Source organism: Balaenoptera borealis (assembly GCF_965194805.1).
Source record: "Balaenoptera borealis genome assembly, chromosome: 11".
Lineage (NCBI taxonomy): Eukaryota > Metazoa > Chordata > Mammalia > Artiodactyla > Balaenopteridae > Balaenoptera > Balaenoptera borealis.
Genome location: NC_138868.1, coordinates 65,321,876 through 65,342,596, shown reverse-complemented (window position 1 = coordinate 65,342,596; position 20,721 = coordinate 65,321,876). Strand labels below are relative to the sequence as shown.

General features: G+C 34.3%; 1 protein-coding gene across 4 annotated transcripts in view; it reads right to left on the bottom strand.

The window, feature by feature from the left end:
* TMEM135 (transmembrane protein 135) overlaps positions 1 to 20,721 on the bottom strand; it is a 251,435-nt gene that overhangs the window by 195,072 nt on the left and 35,642 nt on the right. For 3 of the 4 annotated variants that reach the window (XM_082340493.1, XM_082340495.1, XM_082340494.1), the window contains exon 3: positions 11,913 to 12,005. In XM_082340493.1, coding sequence (XP_082196619.1) covers positions 11,913 to 12,005 — 93 coding nt within the window. Of the gene's footprint in view, positions 1 to 11,912; positions 20,718 to 20,721 lie in introns of those variants that run through there. The other variant, XM_082340497.1, reaches the window with a different exon arrangement.

The following is a 20,721-nucleotide window of genomic DNA, read 5'->3' as shown; positions in this document are numbered from 1 at the left end:
CTTTTTTTTTGATGGGGAAAGGGGGTGAATCTTTTAAACTTGCATGAAAAATGTAAGTGGGTGTGCACATCAAAGGGTACTATCTAAAAAAGTATTAAGAACCACTGCTGTAAGAACTAACTCTTTGTAATCAGAGTATCACTACTCCTGTGGGAAAATATTAAAATAATTAAATTTTCTTAACATCTCAGTAGATTAAAAGGTATCCTCACATTCTATTGAAATTCCAAGGATTATCTTCTAACGACATTATTTTGTCTAATCAGATGAACAATAATGCTTTTTTTCTGGAAACTTTAGTGTAAATATTCTTTAGCTAACTTTCTCAAATTTCTGAATGACACTGTATATAACATTTCATAACTAAGGTCACTACAGAATACAGGAAGAATGGTGTAACCTCTAAATTCTAAATATTTATATATTCTATGTATACATATAAAATATGTGTGTTCTGTGTTCTATGGATAAGGAGAAATTAGAGATTAAAGAAAAACAAAGTGATTGTTCTTAAACATTGTAATGGTTACCAAGAGACGATATTTAATCATTTCAGAAAGTCTTTCAAAATATAATAGATTTCATCTGTCAGAATGTTTTAGAAGAGTATAAAATACTTCTTTAAGGTATAAGAATGGATAAGGTAAACTTCCAGTCTAGAGCAAGAGTCTATAATCACATTCTATTATATATAGTGGATAATACAGAGCAAGCTTTTCAGAAGACTGCAAGGTAATTTAATTTTCTTCCTGTGAACATGACACTGAAACTTGAAGATACCAAGAATTTATAGGCCAGTTTATAAGTATTCTTTTATTCACATATTATATAGTTGATTCATTTTGGTCATATCTGCTTGGGAGTTTCATAACTACAACAGTGTAATTTAACAACTCAAGCCATGAATATGCTTAGAATAAATATGCAATTTTTGATACTTTAATCCACGTCCATGTTTGAGCACCCTGCAGTTTCAATTTACCTAAACTAATACTAAATATCAAAGCAAATCCATAGCAATTCTACAAAACAAAATCCATCAGAACAACTTCTTTCTGAACCACAAACAAAGCACTTCCTAGAAAAAGAAAGAGAAGACTAGTTCTTAACAGCCCACCTAAGGATAAACTAGATGTTACCAATGCTTCCTGCTGAGTAACTACGATCACAGTTCTTTGTGGCACAAATTTTTTAAGCAACCCTGGAAACAACTTCAAAGCTTTCACAGAACCCCACAGTGATGCGATTAAGATTTAAGCAAGCTGCCCTCTTACAAGGTGTTAGGAACTAGCTGGCAAAGCATGCTTAATTCTGTAGCGGGAAGGAGACTGGGAAAGATGGATGGATGGATGGAGGAACTGATGCAGGGATGGATGAATAAATGGATGGATGAGTTGGAAAGTTGGGAGGAAATAAGTTTAAACCAATGTAGATGAAGACATACTTATGAATATAGATAGATCTTCACTTATACATCTATATATATATCCATCATACATATGTGTGTATATATAACCATGTTGTATGCTTGTACCTCATTAAATGCTTTTTGAAAAACTGATTATACAAAATGTATAACTTCAGTAAAGATTTTATTAAATACAGCTTTAGAGATTTAAAAATTAGGATTACCACTATTTGCTAATTTGAAAAAAACTGCTTATCTTCCACATTCTGTTTCTTCTACTCTTTCTAATATATTACTGATATTTATTTTTAAAAGGATGAACTGACAACTGATCAATTGATAAAAGATCAATTGAAATCTGATTCCTTAAATGTTGCTGTTTCCCAACTTATAACCTCAGACCTCTTCTTATTCTGAGCTTTGAGACTCTGATCTTCTCCCATAGCTTCAATGATAACCTACAAGAAGGAAACTTCCAATTTTATTTATATAACTACTGTGCTTCTCTTGAATCTAGACTCATATTTCAAGCTGCCTACTGGCTATCTCCACCAACATATCATTGACTTTCTTTGTGAATTAAAGGCATGATTATAAATTCCTTTTCCTTAAAGTAAAAACTATAATATTAATATGCTTCATTTTGGGCTAGATGTAATAATTTTGAAATACACATAACTTCAATTTGTAAATTACTTACAGTCTATTCGGGGATCTTGATGTTTAATGAAATCAATAAAAATTTGTTTTAAGTAAAAAATACTTTTTCAAAGCAAGTAAGACCACTGAGTTAACTTTTGCACAATTCCAGATAAACATACACCATACTTTCTTAAAATAAGACACACTATAAAGCAACTTGTAAAGAAATAAAGCAAAAAGATTTGCTTTTCTATCTTTTAAGGTTAATGCCAAAAAAAACTTTTAAACCTGCTTTTTAAACAGTAAGTCACCAGCTTCTGAACAATACTATACAATTAAATTTTAAAGTTTTTAATTAGACCCCCAAACCAGTATTTGTGGCTGATGCACATATACATACACAATTCTAAAAAAAAAAACCAAGAACTCAAAAGCTATTTCCAGGTATTAACTGCATCACCTAATAAACAACAGAATCAATACATATCACAAAAAGTTCAACTACTAAACAGTCACATCAAGATAAGGATCAATTTTTCTTCAGCAACCATGGGATAATACTTATAAAGAAGCCAAACTTAAAATTCTGATCAGGTCTTCAAAACAGTAAATCCACTCCAATTAATATTTAGAACAGGCCATAATCTAGAACCAATTTTCTATGACTACCTACTGTCTATGAATAAAATACTAGTGCAATAGCTCACTTAAAAAAATAAAATCAGAAAACTTAAAAAAAAAAATAGTGTACTACCAAATGTAAACGGAGAATAGGAAATAAACTAGTAACCAAAATCCAAGTTATCACCTCACTTCTAGGAAACCTCTTTATGCCTTAAGAAGTTATAGCTTTTAATATCAATAACACAATTTTATTTTAGAATTATTATGGTATTTAAACAAATGTTGGTCTTCAAAGAAAAATTTGACTCTTTTGAAACTAAAATTGTAAAGATAAGACCTAGACTAATACATCAACAGGAAAAAATTGAGAAATCAACAAAACACACATATATATGAAAAATTGGTATATGACACGGAACATTCCAAATCAGTGGAGAAAGAATGGACTATTGAACTCCTGGTGCCAGAGTAACTGACTATTGGCTAGCAAAAAAAGAAAGAAAGAAGGTGGGGGGGGGGGGCGCAGATGTGGAGAAGAGAGAAAAAGAAAAAAGAAAGGAAAGGGGAAAAAGAATCCTATAATAAGTAGCCTCTAAGATGGACCTAAACATATTTCTACATTTTGGGAGGTGATAATATTAACACTAAGAAGCTATAAAGTTAAATATATATAATGTAGCCTGTAGAGCAAGCACAAACACAAAAGAAAAATATTTTAAAAAGAAATACATAGAAATGGAATTCTAAAAAAAAAAAAATCATTCTTCCAGTTTCCAGTTTCCATGTAGGGAGCTTGGAAGTGATCACTTAGTCCTAACACCAAGTAAAAAGCTCAACAAACTGAAAACTTAACATCCACAGGAAAAGTAAGGTCACACTGCAAACTGCTGCCCGCAAAACTGGAGAGACTGCAGGCAGATACAGAGAATTACAACTTAACAGAGCACAGACTCACAAGCTGAAACCTCAGAGGGAATGAGAGCCAGGAGAGGAAAGTCTGCACTGTAATTGATAAATAGGAGGCTCAGTGTGGAAGTTAAAAATTACAGAGGTATCAGTCTTAAGGGGGCCCCACACTTTTTTCAGTTTTACCTCCAGGAGCTTGAATAGGTTCTCACAGTAAATATCAGAGAAAAATCCCCTTGTATTTCCAAGTAGGGGGAGGGGAAAAGGAACCATTTTGAAATAAGCCAGAGCACTGGCTGCCCTCAGGGGAAACTAGTTAAGCAGAGCCTAACCTGCTGGGGTATTATGAGAGCCTAACTCACCTGGGGAAGGAAAATACCCAACTCCAGGTGGCTCTAGAATTCCACATGGAGGAAGGGGAAAAACCCAACTCCAGCACACTCTAACCATCCTGCCCCACCAAGGGGGAGGGGGAAAATTGAGAAACACTTGTAAAGTTCACAGTCCACAGGCATAGGCTCACTGGAAGGCTGAAACCGAGTCAAAGGACTATAGAACACTTCCCTTCCCCACACAACTCACCACCACGTTACAAAAGGCCTATTTACAGCAATTCCGTTTGCCTGGTACATCATGTCCGGCTAACAAGAAAAAATTACAAGGCATACCAAGAGGCAAAAGACACAAATTGAAGAGACAGAGAAACTATGAGAACCAGACATGGCAGGGACATTGGAATGATCAGATCAGGAATTTAAGACAACAATGATTAATATGGTAAGGGCTCTAAATGGATAAAGTAGACAGAATATAAGAACAGATGAGCAATATAAGCAAAGAGACGGAGACCCTAGGAAAGAACCATAAAGAAAAGGACTATGACAGAAATGAAGAATGCCTTTGATGGGATTATTAGTGGACTGAACACAACTGAGGAAAAAAATCTTTAGCTATAGGATCTATCAGTAGAATCCTCAGAAACTGAAAAGCAAAGAGAACAAAGACTGAAAAAAAACAGAAAAGAATATCCAAGGATTGTGGGATAATTACAAAAGGTATAACATATGTGTAATGAGTATAGCAGAAGGAGAAGAAAGAGAGAAAGGAACAGAAGAAATATTTGAAACAATGATGACTCAAAAATTTCCCAAATTAATGTCAGACACTGAACCATAGATCCAGGAAGCTCAGAGAACATCAAGCAGGAAAAATGCCAAAACAAAACTACACCCAGGCATATCTTATTCAAACTATAGAAAATCATAGATAAATAAAAATCCTTAAAGAAAAAAGAAGAAAAACACACCTTACCTATAGAGGAACAAAGATAAGAATTACATCTGACTTCTCCTCAGAAACCATGCAAACAGGAGAGTGGAGTGAAATACTGAAAGCATTGAGAGAAAAAAAAACACCAACCTAGAATTCTGCATCCTGTAAAATTATCCTTCAAAAGTGAAGGACAAATAAAGATTCTACTAGACAAACAAAATTGAGAGAATCTGTTGCCAGTTGACCTGCTCTGCAAGAAACGTTAAATGTTCTCTAGAGAGAAGAAAAATATGAGTCAGAAACTCATCTACATAAAGAAAGGTAGAGCATCAAATAAGATATGAGTGAAGGTAAATTTTTTAATTTTATTTTTCTTATTTTTAATTGTTCAAACAGATAACAATTGTTCAAAATAATAGCAACAATGTATTTGATTATGTATATATATATCGTGTGTGTGTGTGTGTATGTGTGTGTGTGGTAATGCTCATAAGTGAAGTGAATGACAACAATGATACAAAGGACAGGAGGAAGGAATTTGGGCTATTTTGTTATTATAAGATACTCTCATTACCTATGAAGGGGTACAGTATTATTTGAAAGTGGACTTGGATTAGTTGTAAAGATGTACTGTAAAAACTAAGGCAACCACTAAAAAAAGTAAAAAAAAAAAAAAAAGTATAACTGATATGTTAAGAAGAGAAAATGGAACCACATATAACGTTCAGTTAAAACCACAAAAGGCAGAATAAGAGTGGAAGACAAAAACGAGAACAAAGAACAAAGGCAACAAAGAGAAAACAGTAATGAATATGGTAGAAATTAATCCAACTATATCAATAATCACTTTGAATGTCAATGGTCTAAATACAACAATTAAAAGACAGATTGTCAGAGTTGATCCCAAAACATAACCCAACTATATGTCATCTACAAGAAACCCACTTTAAACATATAGACACGTAGAGATTAAAATAAGTAAGCATATGAAGAAATGCTCCACAAAATACATATATCATCGAGGAAATGCAAATTAAAACAACAATGAGATACCACCACACATGTATTAAAATGGCCAAAATTCAGAACACTGATAACACTAAATGCTGGTGAAGATGTAGAGCAACAAGAATTGTCATTCATTGCTAGTGGGGATACAAAACAGCCCAGACACTTTGGAAGACAGTTGGCAGTTTCTTACTAAATTAAATATACTCTTACCAGATGATCCAGCAATCATACTCCTTAGTAATTATCTAAAGGAGTTGAAAATTTATGTCTACACAAAAACCCACACACGGAGGTTTATAGCAGCTTTATCCATAATTACCAAAACTTGGAAGCAACCAAGATGTCTGTCAGTAGGTCAATGGATAAATAAACTGTGGTACATCCAGACCATGGACTATTATTCAGTTCTAAAAAGAAACAACCTATCAAGCCATGAAAAGACATGGAGGAAGCTTAAATGCATATTACTAAGTAAAAGAAGCCAATCTGAAAAGCCAACATACTGTATGACTCCAACTATATGACATTCTAGAAAAGATAAAACTATGGAGACAGTAAAAAGATCAGTGGTGCTAGGGGTTGAGGGGAGAGAGGGATTAATAAGCAAGCACAGAGGATTTTCAGGACAGTTAAATTACTCTGCATGATACTATAATGGCCTATATGTGTCCTTATACATTTGCCCAAACCCATAAATGTATAACACCAAGAACCCTCTTGTAAATTATGGATTCGGGATGATAATGATGTGTCAATGTAGGTTCATCTATTGTAACAAATATACCACTCTGTTGGGTGATGTTGATAACTGGGGAGGCTATGCAGGTGTAGAGATAGAGGATATATGAAAAATCATTATACTTGCCATTCAATTTTGCTTTGAACTTAAAACTGCTCCCCCCCCCAATACAGTCTTTTTAAAAAGGGGGTGGGGGACAATTTTTTTTAAAGTAATACATTCTGTCACCTTCTAAAAAAAATAAAAATTCAAATAATGGAAAAGAATGTAGGAAAAGGAACAGAGAAAGACAAAAAGGAGAAAAAAATAGTGATAAAACAGTAGACTTATTCTAGCTATAACATAATACATCAAATATTAATGGACAAAATAATCTAATTAAAAGGCAAAAATTCACAGAATAAATTTTAAAAACCAAGACCCAACTATATGCTATCTGCAAAAAATACACTTTAAAGACAGAGGTGCTTGAAATTAATTGGAAAGAAAATATATACAATGCAAACACTAAAAGAAGGCTGAGTGGTTATATTAATAACAAATAAAATAGAAATCAGAACAAAGGGAATTATCTGAGCTATAGAGGAACATCTTATATTGATAAAATGTTCAATTTATCATGAAAAAAATGACAATTATAAATGTGTATATACCAATAAAATCGTCACAGAAACTGACAGCATTAAAGAGATAAACAGACAAATCCAGAACCACAGTTGGAGATTTTAAAACCTTTCAGCAAATGATAAAACTAGACAAAAAATTCAGTAATGATATAGATCAGTAGTTTTCAACAAAGGAGGGATTTGTCCCATGGGGAACATACTTCCCATGGAAACATTATTTGTTGTCTCAATTTGGTGGGGAGGGGAAGGGAGGGATAATGGTATGTATGAGTACCATGCACAAGACAGCCCTCTCCAAAAACAAAGAATTATCTGCCCAAAACATGTCAACAGTGCCAAGATTGAGAACCCCTGCTGGATATGAAGAACTACATCACTTCGACCTTGTTGATATTTTTAAAATATTAGAATCAGGCTAAAATAAATCACAAGAAAACCACATGATCATATCAATTGATCCAGAACAGACATTTGACAAAATACCCATTCATGATCAAGGCTCTCGGCAAAACTAGGAAAACATGTGAACTTCCTAAACTTGATAAAGAGCATCTTAAAAAAACACCCTACAGCTAACATTATACTTAAAGGTGAAAGACTGGATTCCTTTCCCCTAAGATCAAGAACAATGAAAGGACGTACCAACACAATAAAGCAAGAAAAGGAAATAAAAGATATACAGACTGGAAATGTAAAAATAAAACTGTCCCTATTTGCAACAACATAATTTTCTATGTCAAAAATCTCAAAGAATATGGAAAAAAACTCCTGGAACTAATAAGTGAATTCAGCAAGGTCCCAGGAATCAAGATCACACTCAAAAACCAATCACACTTCTATGTTGTAGCAACAAACATGTGAAAAGTGATATTAAAAACGTAATACCCCCTTACCTCACATCATAGATAAAAATTAACTCAAAATGGGTCAAAGACCCAAATACAAGAACTAAAACTATAAAAGTCTTAAAAGAAAACATAGGGGTAAATCTTTGTGACCTTAGATTGGTAATGGCTTCTTAAATATGACACAAAAACACAATCAAGAAAAGAATACATAAATTGGACTTCATCAAAATTTAAAACGTATGTACTTCAAAAAGGACATGATCAAGAATATAAAAAAACAAGGCACTGAATGGGAGAAAATATTTGCAAATCATATATCCTATAAGAGACTTGAATCTAGAATATCTAAAGAACTCTTACAAATTAATAATAAAAAGATAAATAACCCAATAAAAAACAGGCAAAGGATCAAAACAGACATTTCTCCAAAGAAGATATACAAATGGCTAGTGAGTACATGAAAAGTTGCTCAACACCATTAGTCATCTGGGAAATGCAAATCTAAACTGCACCTTAAATACTACTGCACACTCTCTAGGATGACCTTAATCAGAAAGACATATAATTACAAGTGTTAGCCAGGATGTGAAGAAACGAGATCCCTTATTGCTGGAGAAAGTGAAAAACGGTGCAACAACTTCACTGAACACTTTGGCAGTTCCTCAAATGGTTAAGCAGAGTTACCAGGAGCCAGCAATATAACAAAGAGGCCCTTTCATCTTCTTAAGCTCACTACTAAATAATTCTTATATCAAAAGAGAAAAATAAACTAAAATTATAGAATTTCTAGAAAATGATGATAATGTAAATACTACATGTTAGAATCTCTGGGATACAATTAAAGCAGTGATCAGAAGAAAATTCATAGCCTTAAATACTTATATCAGTAGACTTAAAGAATGAAAATAAATAAAGCCTCAAACTAAAAAGATTTTTAAAAGGAAAGCAAATTAGCCAAAAAAAGTAGAAGGAAAAACAATGAAAGCAAGAACTGAATTAGAAAACCAAAAAACAGAACTAATAAATAAGATGATTCATTGAAAAGCAAAATCAACAAAATTACTAGCTAAAAATAATATAAAATAAATAACAAATTGAGAAATAACCATTGAAAACATAAAATTCAACCAAATCGTAACAGACTACTTTGTACAAACTCCGTGCAAATAAATATAAAAATCCTTATAAAACAGATAATTTTGGGGAAATGGAAAATTTGTAAGAGATGGATAAGTTTCCATTAGAGAAAGTTACTAAAACTCTTTCTCTACTGAGTGAGTTGAAAGTTTAAACAGACCAAGTACCACAGAGGAAACTGATAACTTTTTCTAAGAACTACCACACCCAAAAGAGTCACCATGGCCAGGAGGTTTCACAGAGGAATGGACCAAATACTCAAAGGCCAGAAAATTCACTGTTACTTAAACTATACCAGAGAAAGGCGGGAAAAAATGAAAACTTGTGAAATATTTTATAAGGTAAATATGACACTGATAACTAAACCTGATAAAGAATACACACACACATAACTAGCCAATTTCACAAATAGTGATGTCACGATCAACTGAGGTTCATTCCAGCCAAGCAAGGGTTGTGGAATGTCAGGAAATCTATTCATCTAATTCACCACAACTAACAGATTCATTGGAAAGATCTGGCAATTACCACTTTAATCACATATTCAAACTTAGAACTACTTAGAACTATGGACCTCCTGATGGCCTCAGCATCATCTATGAAGTAAATTCTTACCAAGAATGTTTAATCCAAATCTAATCAAGTCTTTGACTGAACTTCAAGTTTATAGGAAATACCAATTAAACAATTCCATGAGGAAAAATTTCAGGCAAAACCAGAAATGTTTTACACACAACAAGACCACTGCCCTGGTCACGTCAGTAAGTCAATGCCATGGGGGAAAAAAAGTAGGGAGGTTAACCTAGATTAAGAGGAAATAAAGAAATATAACACCATACATCAACTGTGACTAGATTCTGGTTCAAAAAAAAGCATTTTAGGACAATATGGACAAGATGGTAGTCAGGAATGACTGCTAATTTTCTTATGTGTGATAATAGAGTTGTAATTATGTAGGAAAGTACCCTTATTTTAGAATATGCATTCTAAAGTATTTAGGAGTAAAATGTCATGATGTCTACAATGTACTTCTATATGGTTCGGGCACACACACAATACCACACATACATAGACATATAATCACATACAAATAAAGTAAAAATGGTAAAATGTTAACAACTGTTGACTCTAGGTGATCGTTACACAGGTGTTCATTTCAACATTTTCTGTTGAAAAGTAGGCAAATAACTTCAAAAATGCCACCTTATTATTCAAGTGCTAAAAAATAAATTGAAGCAAACTTCATTTAAAGCATCTTTAAAGTTTCATATATGAGTACATACTTTGAAATCATACTTCCAAAACCAATATTTAGATTTTTAAATTGATCAGAAAGTTATAATCACCAGAACAAGGCTCTCATTTACTTATGGGCAAAAAACCAATCAAAATACTTAACACACTTACCATGTGTCAGGCACTCTTCTAAGCACTCTTACATAACTAACTCACTTAATTCTCTGAATAACCATGTGAGTAGATTATCACTACCTCCATTTTTCAGGTAAGGAATAAGCCATAGACGTCACACAATAAGTGGCGGAGCCAGTCTCCCAAGCCAGATTTTATAGCTCCAGAATCCACACTTTTAACAACTATTCTGTACTGTCCTCTCAGGTGGGGTAAACTATGTTTCTAGCAATACTGACTTGATTTTCCTGGGGTTATAACATCCTTTGATTTTAGTAATTTTAATAATCTAAAAGTATCATCAAACAGAGAATCACAAAAATTTAGATACTATTATATTTACAAGAATGCATTAAAATGGCTTCAGGTGGATTAAGTAAATATTTAGTTACCTAACAAGATCTATCTATAGTCTTACTAGGGGATTGATGATTATAACAAACATCTTCATAAACTGAAAGATGATCCCATCTTGATTAATATACATGACCGTATCTTTATTCTCTGGGATAAAGATGGAACCAAAGCAGTTCTGAACAATAAAAATAATTATTCCTGAAATGGTAAAAATTCTTTTATGCAAAATGTTTAACTTCAACAGTTTACTTAACTGAAAAACTTACATAACAGTTTGTAGCATTTTGTAGAAATCTTATTATTCCACGTGGAACATTTTCAAGTTGATAAAAATGAAAAATTTTTTTAAAATGAGAAGATATCTTAAAAATAATAATTGATTTAATAGAGGTTAATGAGCCCGAAGCAAATTACAGATCTAATTGATAAAAGAAAACTACTGTTTATTTTCTTAGGTGTGATAACGGTATTGCAGTTATGGAAAAGATCTTTAATTAGAATTTATGCAAGCCATGTTTCAGTTTGGCACATCAGAGAACCCTCTAATTTTTTAGTAAACAAAGACTAATGGGCATTGTTACTATATAATGTCAATCTTTGTTTTTTTATAGGCTTAAAAACTTAAATAATATAAGTATAAAATTAAATTTTCCATCAAATATTGGGTTGGCCAAAAAGTTCATTCCATTTTAAGTAAAAATAAAAGACACATTTTTCATTTTCACCAAGAACTGTATTGAACAACATATTCCCTAACCAAACAAACTTTTTGGCCAGCCCAATATTTGCAAGACTGAAAAATATATGTGGAAATATTTCTCCTCCCTGGACCATGATAAACAATAAGCAAACAAACAAACAAAAAAAATCTCTAGCTGTGACGGTGGACAGTAAATCAGTTCTATTAAATATGTACATACGTAAAAGTTTACCTGCTTTTTCTCTCAATTAGAATGGCCACATAAGAAGCTGGTAAAGCGGCACCAAAGCCGGGACTCCATGAGTAGAATTTTCCAAGTATCTTCCTGAAATTGGAATTTGGAATGATTATATGAAATTTCTAGTTGGTCATTTCAGTTATTACACATAGAAGTTCCCCTTTTCAGTTCACCCTCTAACTAAATGTCCCACAGTACCTCAAATTCAGCATGTCCAAAACCAAACTCATTATCTTTCTCCCCTATCTCCATGAACCTGTTCTTTCCCCTCTCTTTTCCTAGGTTAATGATATCAACAACTACTTATCCACCTACGTGTGACACTTTGAGACATCCTTGGCTTCTCCTTCTTCCTTATCCCATACATGAAATCATCCCCTTAAATACTTCCATGTACAATTTATCTCTCAAATTCCTCTCCAACCTACTGCCTTTGCCTCAGTTATGTCCCTCACCATCTCTTCTTCAGGCTACTACAATAGCAAACTAATAGGTATCTCTCCTTCCAATAATTTAATCTGTTATATTCATTCAGACAGTCCCTGGATCCCACACTGTTCACTCTGCAAACCTTCTATGTTCTCAGTTTCCTATCTACCAAACGGGAATAAATGTATTACCTATCTCACAGAGTTGTTATGATGGCTACATGAGATATCCCTCAGCACCATGCATGACACATAGGAAGTATGCAGAAAATGTTAGCTATTATTACTATTATTACTATTGTTATCACTACTACTATTTTTTCATTATGGCTCTTATTTTATTGAAGTATAGCTGATTTACAGTGTTGTGTTAGTTTCAGGTATATAGCAAAGAGATTCAGTTATATATATGTTTTTTTTTTCCAGATTCTTTTCCCTTATAGGCTATTACAAAATATTGAGTATAGTTCCCTGTGCTACACAGTAGGTCCTTGTTGGTTATCTATTTTATATATAGTAGTGTGTGTTATGTTAATCCAAACTCCTAATTTACCCCCCGCCCTTCTCCTTTGGTAACCATAAATTTGTTTTCTATGTCTGTGGGTCTATTTCTGTTTTATATATAGGTTCATCAGTATCATTTTTTTTCAACTATTACTATTTTTTAACACATGATAGATATTCAAAAAATGTCTCTCCTTCTTTCCTTCTACAACCCTGGGTAAGTTTTTTCTTACATTGCTTACTAAAGTATTTTACATTTTTTAGTTATATGTGTATATAAAGTTTTTCATTTACTAGAATATATCCCTTGGAAGAAAGAATCTGCATAGTGTCTCACAAATTATAAACGCCATTAGCTGCTTGGGTTTTTAAAGAGAAAAAAAAAAGAAATCTGGAGATATTAGGAAGATTCTTTTTTCCTTTCAAAGACAATTTGTTCCTAAGAAAGGGAGAAACAAAAAATTATAAGAAATTATCTGAACAAAGTTGGTCAACTGCTAAATGATGTATTACAGGAAAAAACATATCCTATGTACGTACAGGTAAGGATAAAAAATCAGATGAAATTTTCTTTTTAACTGAAGCTTAGCTTTAAAAAAATTAGAAAACCTACATATAACAAGGGTATTTCTGCAATGGACATCAGAAACTTTCTGCCTGAGAAAACTGGAGGTGATTCTTCCTCCAACATAAAATACACAAAGGACTTAACAAGTTACTGAATATAAACATTAAAGGAAAATAATTGAGTGAGTCAGTTATAGGAGGAACACAGATGTTACCTTATTATAAGTATTTTATGTCTCCATAACTTAACCAAAAGCTTCATAGAACATAAATATGCTGCAAGACCAATTTATTATTATTGCAATTTTTAAAACCTAATTATCTTATAACTCTATTTTTAGAGTTTTAACAAGTATTAGAAACTTTCCAGAGACTACATGGTAAAGAGTTTCTTATACAGATTTTTCAGGTCAATTTAAAGGCATGACTTATTCAATAGTATACACTTTATCAATTACTAAAAGTTTATAAATATTAATGTTCTTAAGGCAAAAATCTATAGAAGACTTTTGGAAATTATATTTCTTTTTTTTTTTTAGGAAAGGATAAAAATATTATTCAATTTATTATTCCCTATATACAAAAAACTAGTTTGGTAAAACATTAAAAGCTTCACTTTTAGACTGAGAATGATTCATAGCTCCCCATAATTCCCACTTCTAGTTCACACTGTACTGGAGATCTTAGCAAGTACAATAACGCAAGAAAAATAAATACAAGGTATAAGAATTCAGAAAGGAAGAAATATTGTCCTTATTAAGTTATGAGCAATTTTTTTTCCTTATTAGTCATCAAATTAATACACATCAGTGAATACATGCCAATCCCAATCTCCCAATTCAACACACCACCACCCCCACCACCCCCCCACCGCTTTCCCCCCTTGGTGTCCATACATTTGTTCTCTACATCTGTGCCTAAATTTCTGCCCTGCAAACCGTCTCATCTGTACCATTTTTCTAGGTTCCACACATATGTGTTAATATACGATATTTGTTTTTCTCTTTCTGATTTACTTCACTTGGTATGACAGACTCTAGATCCATCCACGTCTCAACAAATGACCCAATTTCGTTCCTTTTTATGGCTGAGTAATATTCCGTTGTATATATGTACCACATCTTCCTTATCCGTTCGTCTGTCAATGGGCATTTAGGTTGTTTCCATGACCTGGCTACTGTAAATAGTGCTGCAATGAACATTGGGGTGCATGTGTCTTTTGGAATTATGGTTTGCTCTGCGTATATGCCCAGTCGTGGGATTGCTGGGTCATATGGTAATTCTATTTTTAGTTTTTTAAGGAACCTCCATACTGTTCTCCATGGTGGCTGTATCAATTTACATTCCCACCAACAGTGCAAGAGGGTTCCTTTTCTCCACACCCTCTCCAGCATTTGTTGTTTGTAGATTTTCTGATGATGCCCATTCTAACTGGTGTGAGGTGATACCTCATTGTAGTTTTAATTTGCATTTCTCTAATAATTAGTGATGTTGAGCAGCTTTTCATGTGCTTCTTGGCCATCTGTATGTCTTCTTTGGAGAAATGTCTACTTAGGTCTTCTGCCCATTTTTGGATTGGGTTGTTTTTTTTTAATATTGACCTGCATGAGCTGTTTATATATTTTGGAGATTAATCCTTTCTCCGTTGATTCATTTGCAAATATTTTCTCCCATTCTGAGGAGTGTCTTTTCGTCTTGTTTATGGTTTCCTTTGCTGGGCAAAAGCTTTGAAGTTTCATTAGGTCCCATTTGTTTACTTTTGTTTTTATTTCCATGACTCTAGGAGGTGGGTCAAAAAAGATCTTGCTGTGATTTACATCAAAGAGTATTCTTCCTATGTTTTCCTCTAAGAGTTTTATACTGTCCGGTCTTACATTTAGGTCTCTAATCCATTTTGAGTTTATTTTTGTGTATGGTGTTAGGGACTGTTCTAATTTCATTCCTTTACATGTAGCTGTCCAGTTTTCCCAGCACCACTTTTTGAAGAGACTGTCTTTTCTCCATTGTATATCCTTGCCTCCTTTGTCATAGATTAGTTGACCATAGGTGCATGGGTTTATCTCTGGGCTTTCTATCTTGTTCCATTGATCTATGTTTCTGTTTTTGTGCCAGTACCATATTGTCTTGATTACTGTAGCTTTGTAGTATAGTCTGAAGTCAGGGAGTCTGATTCCTCCAGTTCCATTTTTTCCCCTCAAGACTGATTTGGCTATTCAGGGTCTTTTGTGTCTCCATACAAATTTTAAGATTTTTTATTCTAGTTTCGTAAAAATTGCCATTGGTAATTTGATAGGGATTGTATTGAATCTGTAGATTGCTTTGGGTAGTATAGTCATTTTCACAATATTGATTCTTCCCATACAAAAACATGGTATATCTCTCCATCTGTTGGTATCATCTTTAATTTCTTTCATCAGTATCTTATAGTTTTCTGCATACAGGTCTTTTGTCTCTTTTGTCTCCCTAGGTAGGTTTCTTCCTAGGTAGGTATTTTGTTCTTTTTGTTGCAATGGTAAATGGGAGTGTTTCCTTAATTTCTCTTTCAGATTTTTCATCATTAGTGTATAAGAATGCAAGAGATTTCTGTGCATTAGTTTTGTGTCCTGCAATTTTACCAAATTCATTGAGTAGCTCTAGTAGTTTTCTGGTGGCATCTTTAGGATTGTCTATGTATAGTATCATGTCATCTGCAAACAGTGACAATTTTACTTCTTCTTTTCCAATTTGTATTCCTTTTATTTCTTTTTCTTCTCTGACTGCCGTGGCTAGGACTTCCAAAACTATGCTGAATAACAGTGGTGAGAGTGGACATCCTTCTCTTGTTCCTGATCTTAGAGGAAATGCTTTCAGTTTTTCACCATTGAGAATGATGTTTCCTCTGGGTTTGGAGTATATGGCCTTTATTACATTGAGGTATGTTCCCCCTATGCCCACTTTCTGGAGAGTTTTTATCATAAATGGGTGTTGAATTTTGTCAAAAGCTTTTTCTGCATCTATTGAGATGATCATATGGTTTTTATCCTTCAATTTGTTAATATGGTGTATCACATTGATTGATTTGCGTATATTGAAGAATCCTTGCATCCCTGGGATAAATCCCACTTGATCATGGTGTATGATCCCTTTAATGTGTTGTTGGATTCTGTTTGCTAGTATTTTGTTGAGGATTTTTGCATCTATATTCATCAGTGATATTGGTCTCTAATTTTCTTTTTTGGTAGTATCTTTGTCTGGTTTTGGTATCAGGGTTATGGTGGCCTCATAGAATGAGTTTGGGAGCATTCCTTCCTCTGCAATTTTTTGGAAGAGTTTGAGAAGAATGGGTGTTAGCTCTTCTCTAAATGTTTGATAGAATTCATCTGTGAGGCAATCTGGTCCTGGACTTTTGTTTTTTGGAAGATTTTTAATCACAGTTTCAATTTCATTACTTGTGATTGGTCTGTTCATATTTTCTATTTCTTCCTGGTTCAGTCTTGGAAGGTTGTACCTGCCTAAGAATTTGTCCATTTCTTTCAGGTTGTCCATTATATCGGCATACTGTTGCTTGTAATAGTCTCTTAGGATGCTTTGTATTTCTGCGGTGTCTGTTTTAACTTCTCCCTTTTCATTTCTAATTTTATTGATTTGAGTCCTCTCCCTCTTTTTCTTGATGAGTCTGGCTAATGGTTATCAATTTTGTTTATCTTCTCAAAGAACCAGCTTTTAGTTTTATTGATCTTTGCTATTGTTTTCTTTGTCTCTATTTCATTTATTTCCGCTCTGATCTTTATGATTTCTTTCCTTTGCTAACTTTGGGTTTTGTTTCTTCTTCTTTCTCTAGTTCCTTTAGGTGTAAGGTTAGATTGCTTATTTGAGATTTTTCTTGTTTCTTGAGGTAGGCTTGTATAGCTATAAACTTCCCTCTTAGAACTGCTTTTGCTGCATCCCATAGGCTTTGGACCATCGTGTTTTCATTGTCATTTGTCTCTACGTATTTTTTGATTTCCTCTTTGATTTCTTCAGTGATCTCTTGGTTATTTAGTAACGTATTGTTTAGCCTCCATGTGTTTGTGTTTTTTACGTTTTGTTCCCTGTAATTCATTTCTAATCTCATAGTGTTGTGGTCAGAAAAGATGCTTGATATGATTTCAATTTTCTTAAATTTACTGAGGCTTGATTTGTGACCCAAGATGTGATCTATCCTGGAGAATGTTCTGTGTGCACTTGAGAAGAAAGTGTAATCTGCTGTTTTGGGATGGAATGTCGTATAAATATCAATTAAATCTATCCGGTCTATTGTGTCATTTAAAGCTTCTGTTTCCTTATTTATTTTCATTTTGGATGATCTGTCCATTGGTGTAAGTGAGGTGTTAAAGTCCCCAATATTATTGTGTTACTGTCGATTTCCTCTTTTAGAGCTGTTAGCAGTTGCCTTATGTATTGAGGTGCTCCTATGTTGGGTGCATATATATTTATAATTGTTGTATCTTCTTCTTGGATTGATCCCTTGATCATTATGTAGTGTCCTTCCTTGTCTCTTGTAACATTCTTTATTTTAAAGTCTATTTTATCTGATATGAGTATTGCTCTTCCAGATTTCTTTTGATTTCCATTTGCATGGAATATCTTTTTCTATCCCCTCACTTTCAGTCTCTATGTGTCCCTAGGTCTGAAGTGGGTCTCTTGTAGACAGCATATATATGGGTCTTGTTTTTGTATCCATTCAGTGAGCCTGTGTCTTTTGGTTGGAGCATTTAATCCATTCAAGTTAAAGGTAATTATTGGTATGTATGTTCCTATGACCATTTTCTTAATTGTTTTGGGTTTGTTTTTGTAGGTCCTTTTCTTCTCTTGTGTTTCCCACTTAGAGAAGTTCCTTTAGCATTTGTTGTAGAGTTGTTTTGCTGGTGCTGAGTTCTCTTAGCTTTTACTTGTCTGTAAAGCTTTTGATTTCTCCATTGAATCTGAATGAGATCCTTGCCGGGTAGAGTAATCTTGGTTGTAGGTTCTTCCCTTTCATCACTTTATCATGCCACTTCCTTCTGGCTTGTAGCGTTTCTGCTAAGAAATCAGCTGTTAACCTTATGGGAGTTCTCTTGTATGTTATTTGTCGTTTTTCCCTTGCTGCTCTCAATAATTTTTCTTTCTCTTTAATTTTTGCCAGTTTGATTACTAGGTGTCTCGGTGTGTTTCTCCTTGGGTTTATCCTGTATGGGACTCTCTGCACTTCCTGGACTGGGGTGGCTGTTCCCTTTCCCATGTTTGGGAAGTTTTCGACTATAATCTCTTCAAATATTTTCTCTGGTCCTTTCTCTCTCTCTTCTCCTTCTGGGACCCCTATAATGCGAATGTTGTTGCATTTAATGTTGTCCCAGAGGTCTCTTAGGCTGTCTTCATTTCTTTTCATTCTTTTTTCTTTAGTCTGTTCCACAGCAGTGAATTCCACCTTTCTGTCTTCCAGGTCACTTATCCGTTCTTCTGCCTCAGTTATTCTGCTATTGATTCCTTCTAGTGTAGTTTTCATTTCAGTTATTGTATTGTTCATCTGTGTTTGTTTGTTCTTTAATTCTTCTAAATCTTTGTTAAACATTTCTTGCATCTTCTCAATCTTTGCCTCCATTCTTTTTCCAAGGTCCTGGATCATCTTCACTATCATTATTCTGAATTCTTTTTCTGGAAGGTTGCCTATTTTCACTTCATTTAGTTGTTTTTCTGGGGTTTTATCTTGTTCCTTCATCTGGTACATAGCCCTCTGCCTTTTCATCTTGTCTATCTTTCTTTGAATGTGGTTTTTGTTCCACAGGCTGCAGGATTGTAGTTCTTCTTGCTTCTGCTGTCTGCCCTCTGGTGGATGAGGCTATCTAAGAGGCTTGTGCAAGTTTCCTGATGGGAGGGACTGGTGGTGGGTAGAGCTGACTGTTGCTCTGGTGGGCACAGCTCAGTAAAACTTTAATCCGTTTGACTGCTGATGGGTGGGGCTGGGTACCCTTCATGTTGGTTGTTTGGCCTGAGGCAACCCAACACTGGAGCCTACCTGGGCTCTTTGGTGGGGTTAATGGCAGACTCTGGGAGGGCTCACACCACGGAGTACTTCCCAGAACTTCCGCTGCCAGTGTCCTTGTCCCCCCAGTGAGACACAGCCACCGCCCGCCTCTGCTGGAAACCCTCCAACACTACCAGGTAGGTCTGGTTCTGTCTCCTATGGGGTCACTGCTCCTTACCCTGGGTCCCAATGTGCACACTACTTTGTGTGTGCCCTCCAAGAGTGGAGTCTCTGTTTCCCCCAGTCCTGTCGAAGTCCTGCAATCAAATCCCACTAGCCTTCAAAGTCTGATTCTCTAGGAATTCCTCCTACCGTTGTCAGACCCCCAGGTTGGGAAGCCTGACGTGGGGCTCAGAACCTTCACTCCAGTGGGTGGACTTCTGTGGTACAAGGGTTCTCCAGTCTGTGAGTCACCCACCCAGCAGTTATGGGATTTGATTTTACTGGGATTGCGCCCCTCCTACCGTCTCATTGTGGCTTCTCATTTGTCTTTGGATGTGGGGTGAGTTCCAGTGTCTTCCTGTCAATGATTGTCCAGCAGCTAGTTGTGATTCTGGTGTTCTTGCAAGCGGAAATTACATTTCTAATTGCAGTTAAAATTTACCTGCAGAATTATTTTGGGTAATACTAACTGGGTAACATTAATAGTAATATAATGTGAAGTTAGTATTTTAACCTGACAAATTAAATAAACTAGTTTGGGTTTCAACAATGTGTGGGGGAAAAAATAAAAAGTAAATATCTAATAAACATGCTAAGTATATCATAACACTAAAAACTGAATTCTAACTGCATGTATATTGTATGAAGCATGTGACACAGATAATGCACTGCATCAGGACCAAAAGTTTCATCAGTAGGATATACCAGAAATTTTACAGATAAACACGAGCATTTTATAGTCCTTTTGAAGTCCATTCACTGCATTTGGACCTAACCAATATCATGGACAGTTGCTTTGAATTCCTAATCTATGAAACTGAAAAGTTAAGAAATTCTCATTAACAAGTCAGTAAATATAGCGGGCCTCAGAAAATGTATGATACATTAAAGCACTTTTGCTATATAATCACAGTAATAATTTGAAGTTTATATTACATTTTTAGGCCAAGAGGCCCACAACTCCTGGTTTTACAAGCGTTCTTTGAGATAAATAAATGTCATTTCACAGAGAGAAAAAAATACACAAGCAGTGACCTGCACAACATTTATATAAACATCTGTTTGTTTCAGTTTCAACAAAGGCATTTGTATTAACTACCAATTGTGATTATGTGTACCA